This window comes from Benincasa hispida, chromosome 9 (genome assembly GCF_009727055.1).
Source record: "Benincasa hispida cultivar B227 chromosome 9, ASM972705v1, whole genome shotgun sequence".
In the NCBI taxonomy this organism is placed as follows: Eukaryota; Viridiplantae; Streptophyta; class Magnoliopsida; order Cucurbitales; family Cucurbitaceae; genus Benincasa; species Benincasa hispida.
Genome location: NC_052357.1, coordinates 30593402 through 30601636, shown reverse-complemented (window position 1 = coordinate 30601636; position 8235 = coordinate 30593402). Strand labels below are relative to the sequence as shown.

The window sequence follows — 8235 nt, the reverse complement described above, 5'->3', positions numbered from 1 at the left end:
ATATATATATATATATATATATATATTTTAGTTTCAATATCTACTAAATTGATTAGAGAGAGATTAGCTAAACAGGTTATTAAAGAGTATATCTTGAAGGCTTCATCTTTTGACATGCAACCTTTTCCTTATGCACTAAAAAAAAATAAAAAATAAAATAATCACATTAAAAAAAAATTACCACATGATTTTGGAGTGTTTGAGCTGCACAAAGATGAATACAACGTTTTTTTTCTTTCTTGAAAAATTAGAGAAGTAAATTTGAAAGAAATTTTAGAACTAATCCTAACATGAAATAGATTTATTTATTTAGGTAGCTATTTTGAATTTCTAGATACTAGACTTTTTTTTTTCAAATGGATATTTATTAAGATGTAATGTGAGAAACATATACAAGAGAAAATTAATACATGAAAAATTAATACATAAATGTATATATACCAATTAAAAGCAATGATAGAAGAGCTATAATTTATGGAAAAAAAATTGATTTGATAGACCAAAGGGCAGCAATGTTAAGAATATTGTTGTCATCAGTTTTGGTTTCAACATAATCATCATCTATGAGATAGATTTAATAATATTGATGTAATGATTATATGTTTGAATTGTAATATATACTAGAAAAATACCTATCTTAACATAGATGATGATCGTTCACAAATGAACAAAACTTATTAACTGTCATATAAATTATTGAGTTCGTAAAAGTCTTATTTTATGAAGTTATCGTTGTACGTAAAATCTTAAGTTTTACACTCACCCACAATATGAAGATGGGTGACATTAAAATTACTAGTACAAACATTATACCAGTTGAGCTATACTCATTTTAACAATAAATTTATATATATTAATAATAAGTAGATAGAACATAAGATATATTGATGGTCATATTAATTAATCTCTATTTATATACAAAGTTTAAACTTTTGGGTACAAAAACCTAAAATGATAAGTATCGTCACATGCATCTACAAAAATCTTTGTCGTACTTAAAAAAAAGGAAAAAAAAAAAAAGAAAAGAGAGCTATTTTGGAGACTTATATCAATTGAAAGTTGAATGTATTGCACAATGAACCTTGTTAACTTTACATAGAGCAAATATGAAAAAAAAAATCTCATAAATTGTATGGAAATGAGGATTTTAAATGTTGATGTAAAAAAATGTTAAATTCTTAATTTTATGAAAATATTTATTTAAATATCAATAAAACGTTGATGTCGAGGTGGATAAATATTTCTAGAAAAATAGAAAAATTAAAAATGAGTATATATACATTTCACCTTTTGAAAATAAGATGTCTGCATCATTTAGTGATATTTAATTTATTTTTTCTTTATATTTCATTAATTTTTTATGATATAAACAAAAAATTATTGATGTTATTAAAAATGATGGGAGATTGTTTTAAATGACAAAATTAATGAAAATATTTTTAAATATAGTAAAACATCAGTGATAGACAATGATATGACTACTACCATCTATCAATATCTAGTACTGTCTATCATTGATATTTATAAATAAGTACTCATTTTGCTATATTTAAAACCATACCAAAAATTGTGCTTCAAACAAAAAATCATCCCAAAAATTAATAAATAAACATATGTGATGATCGTATTAAAATCGTCTTTATTTTTAGGGTAAATTGCAAAAACCACTCCTGAAGTATGGTGGTAGTTGTAATCACTCTCAAACTTTCAATGGTGAAAATTGGGTCCCTAAACTTCTACAAATGTTAAAATTGGATCCTCAAGCTTACAATAATTGTAGAAATTAGACATACAAATGATAAAAATTGAACTATTAAATTTATATACAAATATCACAATTTCTAAAATTATGTAAGTTAAGTCCAATTATTTGACCCAATTTAACACAACTAAGGGGTGGTTTTTCTTGATCCAATAAAAACAAACAAATTAGAAGATTATATCCAAAGCATTTCTTGTTAACTCAAAGTCACTTCCCCATCCATCTCTCAAAAAGTGAAAATAATGAGAAGTACTCGATTCAAAAAGAGACTTCAATAATGGAATCTAATAACATTATTACATGTGACATTATGTAATATAAATTATCCATAATGTTTTATATGATCAAACAAATGGTTAATTAATTAATGAATGTGTCAATGAAGAAAGACAACAAATGTAGGGGACAATAATCCTTCCATGAATAATTTGCATGTTGAAAAAAATGAGTCATTTTTCTCTATTTTCTTCTGAAAATGAGTCAGTTTTGTAAGAAGAGAACAAAGTTGGTATTTGGACATTTGTTTCTGATATAATAATGGCTTTCTGGACAAATATGGGAATAGGATTGGCCTGTATATTTTTCACAAATAGTAATTATTTCATTGCCTTCTTAATTACACGACAAAAATTTCTCACATTATTAATCTATTTTTTTCTATTTTATTCAATTATATAACCTAATTATTTTTAAATCTTAATTATATAGACATGATTCGTAAAATCATAATTTCCTCTCTAATCTTTTAAATAAATTTTAGGATAAACTATTTTTTTTTTCTTTTGTTCATGAGAGGTTTGAGTTTTGTGTCGAAATTTAGTTCATAGATTCCAAAATCGAGCATAAAATTTCCAATGTTTAGAAAATGTTCAATTTTGGTCCTGTCGTTAATGGTAACCATTAAATAGGTAACGGAAGCTAGCGTGTCAATTAATTAAATAAAAATAAACTATAATAATAATTAAAGAAAGCTCTTGCTCTCTCTCTCCTTTAATCCTCCTCCAGCGAAGCAATCGTTTCCCATCTCGGGCCATCGCCCACCGTTTTCTTCTTCTTCGTCATCAATATGAAAAAAGAACCCACTCTTCCCCATCTTTAATTTTTGCCCAACAAACCCACCCCCATCTACTTATTTTCAAACCCTTTTCCCATCCTCTTCTTCAATTTGAAAATACCACTAGTATAATTGCATAAAATATACCTTCGATCAAGATATCAGATAATTCGAATCCTTCACCAACATATTATTAAAGTCACAAAAAAAAAAAAAAAAAAAAAAACTAGACATAATTCAAATGATTAAAACATCAACTCCTTGTTTTCCTTTTTATACTCGAAGGTTAGAGAATTCATTATCCTTATAATTGTAATGCTATAAATTATATAAAAATCAACAAACTAAACCATCAAGGCTATAATTAAGAAACTAATCAAATATGGCATGAAGCTTAAGTTTATTTTATGCCACTTAGAAAAATATTTATATTTATAATGCGACAGTCAGTTGATAGCTGATATCATGTTCAGTGATGAATTATCTCCTGAAACAAATAATTTTAGTTTGAATCGTAACGTATAGTCAGGTGGAACCCGTGATGCGTTTCTTATCTCCAACTTCATAATTATTAAATTCTCCGTCCGTTTTCTAACTTGGAAAGGAAAATCCTTATTTAGAGATTAGGGTTTTGGGAAAGGAGTTTTAATTTTTTTCTTTTCTTTCTTTTTGGCGGAGAAAATAATGGTTTTCTAATAACAATCTAGCAACAATATACATAATCTTCATAAATACTAGAATTGGGAAAGGAGAGACATAAAAATTTTTGGGAGAAAACTTTAATGGTGTAAAACTTCTTTCAATTCAAGTTTAATTAGTTAAGTGGGTGATAAGATATCAATTACCATATCAAAATTTAACGACTCATGTCAAAGTGAGCTTAACTCAATGATAACTTAGAATGACTTTTTTCTTTAAAAATTGAATGTTCGATCTTTGCGATTGATGTACTCGAGAAAAAAGAACTTCTAATAGTTGTAAACTCAAAAGAAATGAAAGAAGAAAAAGATTTCATGAAACAAAAGATCAATAACTACACAAATTAGGGCTCAATAGATACTTAACACAAAAAAATGCTACAAATTAAAACCCCATTACAAAATTTTTATGAGTTTGTGAGTTATCTCATCAATTAAAGCTCTAAAACCATAGAAAGTTCTAAAAGGAAATACATACCAGGAAGTTGCCAAGGCTCACAAGTATGCAAGTCAATCTCCACCAAAGTGCCCCTCAAAGCTTCTTCATTTGCAATCTTTTTATACAAATAATGGCAAACCAACTCCTCGTCACTAGGATAAAACCTAAACCCTGGTGGAAGAGTTGCTCCAATATCTCTCAAACCCATTTTTTTCTTACAATTTTTTTTTTTAAAGGAAGAAAAGAAAAAGAGAAACTTAAACTAAATATTGTGTTGGGAGAGAACTATCAAAGAATATGAAAGGGCCTTTTGAGTCTGAAAAGTGCTTTTGAATGAATAGATGAAGAGAAGTTATTAGTGATTTTATAGAGGTAATGGAGGAAGACAAGTGGCTAAATTACCTTAAATTATGGGAGAGAGAGAAAGAAAGAGAGGTAATAACTTGGTTAAATTATGAAGCTTTCACAAAAAAGACTAAAGGTATACGAAAGCTTTAATTCACAAAGAGAAACGTCTACTTTGAGGATAAACAAAAATTGTAGGTTACAAAAATTAGGTTTTTTCTATTGAAGAAATAAAATTTAAGTAAAACAAGTGTTTAATGATTTGTTGAAATTTGGGTACTTCACAGGTGAAAATTTATGTTATTACTCTTCAATTCTTAATACAAAACCTAATTATTCCAATATTGAATATAGTTCAATTGGTCAAGGTATATTACTTCCATTAGAAGTGTAAAATCAAATAATTAATTCAAATCGAACTCAAAAATCAAACCAAAATTTTGGCTTTTACGACTAGTATAATATGGTTCAGTTCGATTTAAATATTTATAAAACCCAACAATGTTGGTTGGTTTGACTTGGGATTCAAAAACGAATTCAAATTGAACCGAATTGTATATATATAAAGTGTTCTAACAAAAATTAAAACTAAAAATAGACATTTGTTTGATTTTCTTAAATATTAAATTAATGATTCATGCGAAATTGAAAAATTGAACCACATATTAATTTGAGTTTGATTCGGCTTCAGTTTGAATCTCAAACTAGGATTAGCATTAGGACGAAGCGAGGTCGGGGAGATTCCCCATCCCTGTCCCCGCAGTGGAAATTAATCCTCATTCCCACCCTTATCCCCGCGTAATAAAAGAGGGGGCATGGATAGGGATTCCTAGTAGGGGAACGGGTCCGTGCTGGATCCATCCCCGAAATTATGAAAAACTTCACTCAAATTATTTAAAAATAATATTAAACTTATACTTACTTTAATATATATTTATATAGTTTAAAAATATTACAAATCTAAAGGGGACGAGTTCGGGGTTAGGGATGGGGCAGGGATACTCCCCCATTCCTACCTCGTCCCCGACCGAAAACCTTATTTTAATTTATAGTTTGACTCCTATTCACGGTTGAATCAAGGATTCCCTATTTCGATCGAGGTAAGTGGATTCCCATAGATTTTTTGCCAACCCCATCTCGAAAAGAGTCAAATCAAACCGTTGACACCCTTACGCTCAACCAAGAAATTAATCTTACATTACATACAAAGTAAAAGGGGAAAAAAACATAATAGATATGTTTTGCTGTTATATGCAAAAGTGTGATTTTAAAATAGGTTTTGACAAATTTTGGACAGGTTGGAATATCTTCTAATTTAAGCATTTTTAATAATATGTTATTATATATTATATCTTACATTAAAAAAAAAATTCAAGACTAATTTTTTTGTTGCACTATATTATAAACGTGATTATTACAAATATACATTTTTTCCCTATTACATATTTGGAAGATTTTCGACTATGCACATAAAATTCATTTTTTAATAATCTATATCTCTCAGGAGTTTTGTACAAAATAAAATTTCAAATTAATTTGAGTTTTTTAGATTTATTTATTATATTTTTTTTTTAGAAATATACAAAAACTCTAGAGTTGTTTTTAATCATTAAGACGTGTGCACTTTTAAAATAGTAATATCTAGGTGCAGTCTAAAGTTTCATACTCTGAAACCCGGATTTCAATTTCCTTACTTAAGCAGGTAATTGAGGGAATTAACTAAGTGTAAGTTAAATCCTATGTTAAAGAGAAAGAAATTTCTAAGTGTTGAATAGATTTTCCTTGAATAGCTTTGAGTTAAGCCTTAACTGGTGAAAATTTGGCTAACTGAAAGGAACCATGCGTTAGGTGTTAGGAAACATTAATGCATGAGATGAGGTTAAGTATAGTATGAAGCTGAAGGCAACCATATGTGAGTTTGTGAGGATGGACGTATGATTGGCCGAGGTGTTGGCAAGAGACATTGCCCAAGTTGCTCATGCATTGAGGATGCATGAGCGAGAGCGAAGAGAGCGAGATGTTGAGCACAAGGCCTAGGCGGACGATCGTATAGCTATAAGCAATACGCTAGACGATCGTGTAGTTGCAATCAGTGCTAAACGATGGGAAGTGATGCAATAGGTGATGAAGCTACATGATGGCAAAGACACTACACGATTAGTGTAAGCGCTAGACGATAAGCATAGAAGTTGGACGATAGCGCTAGATGATAGCGTTAAGCATTGAGCGGGTACTAGATGATAAGCGTAGATGCTAGACGATACGTTGGTACTAGATGATAGACTACACGATGGCACTACATGATGAGCAGACATGCTACATGATAGACGGAATACTAAGCGATGGACGTTGCGCGATAGAAGCAGACGCTGGGCGATGACGCTATGCGATGAGCAGATGCGTTAGACGATAAGGCATCAGTGCTACACGATGGAGGTGAACGATGGGTGCGGAAACTAAGAAATAGGCTATGCGCGAGATCGTTTACTAAACGATTGAGCTACACGATCGAGCGTTAATGCTAAGCGATGGACACAGGTACTCAACGATTATAGTGAGAGGGCTAAATGTTAAGCGACAACAAGAGATTCATTAGACGATGTAGCTAAGCGATGAAGTGTAAGAGCTGCACGATGGACTAAACAATGGAGCGGTGCTGAGGTTTGCGTTACGCAAGATTGATGAGCTCACTTGGACAAATGGCTATATCAAGAGAAGGTTGAACTTGAGTTAGTAGAAGTTGGAGAATGAAGTTTCATGCAAAGAAAGTCTTATACATGAGGAAGACACACACAAGTAAGTGTGTGGCATAAGAGTAGGTGAATGTCAAGGGAGTAGGTGGTGGCAAAACATAGTGCAAACACTCCAAAGTAGGAGGTGTCTTGCGTTGAGACTTGGTAAAAATGATAAGGATCATTTCCTTTGGCCTATAAATACCACCATAGTATGTATCTTCAATTCACAAGCTAAATCCTCTTCAAAGAACATAAGGAAGAGTGTTAGAAGATGGATTTGAAGAAGACTATGCATTGATTGTGAAGGGCATGCTTAGTCATGAAGTTCCAAAAGGAGGAGATGCTATCGGACAGTGAAGTCTGAAAGTAACATCAACTTGGGACGAGGATTTCTCCCAGAATACTCGTGAGTGTGGAGTGATTCTAAAGCCACTTGAAAGTTCTGAGAGTCTAGTTTTCAAGGTAGGGTTGTCGGAGAAGAAACTTCAATGAATCGGGTTGGAGAGTGAAGAAAAGATAGAAGGATCAACCTATCGTGTAAGCTTGGTCAGTCTTGTTGATTTGAGGATTCTGGCCAAGCCACGAAAATTTCTGAGCTAAGATTTTAAAATAAGCTTTCAGAGACATTTTAGAGCATATTTGTAGAAGGAATTATCTCGAGATAAGGCTTGGAACTATGAGTAATCTGAGCTTTAATTTGAATCTAGATCTTAGGGTTCAAAAGGGAGCCCGAGGTGACCAAGGAACTTCTAGAAAGGAAGATTCCTACCTTACCAAAGTGAATGGTATTTCCATTAAAGTCTTAAGCATATATTTTAGAATATGTGTATATACTTATGTTGTGAATGATTAATTAGAATGAGAATGAGAATATGTGAACGGGATGGTCAGGAGATCAATATACCTAGTTCCTGAGCCCAGAAGTGGAACCTCACGGGATGGTCAGGGGACCGAGAGGTCTAGTTCCTGAGCCTGTGAGAGTAACCTCGTATGGGATGGTCAGAGGGGCGACGGCCTAGCTTCTGAGCCCGTGAACGAGGAGCTATGTGCACATAGGGAACAAAGGAAAACACAAGAGGGTAAGCATTTATTATTAGTAACAGTTAACTATCTACTGTGTGTGTAGATAGAAGTTGAGACCAGACTCATTCAAAGCGGAGGTTTGAGTATTAACCTCGTATTTATGATATGCTTGTTATTTA

General features: G+C 31.5%; 1 protein-coding gene across 1 annotated transcript in view; it reads right to left on the bottom strand.

Moving 5' to 3' along the window:
• LOC120087045 (NAC domain-containing protein 21/22-like) overlaps positions 1-4268 on the bottom strand; it is a 9498-nt gene extending 5230 nt beyond the window's left edge. Inside the window, exon 1 of the mRNA XM_039043888.1 lies at positions 3993-4268. Within this exon, the coding sequence (XP_038899816.1) occupies positions 3993-4161 (169 nt within the window). The 5' untranslated portion in view covers positions 4162-4268. The remainder of the gene's footprint in view (positions 1-3992) is intronic.
• Positions 4269-8235: the final 3967 nt, after the last annotated feature.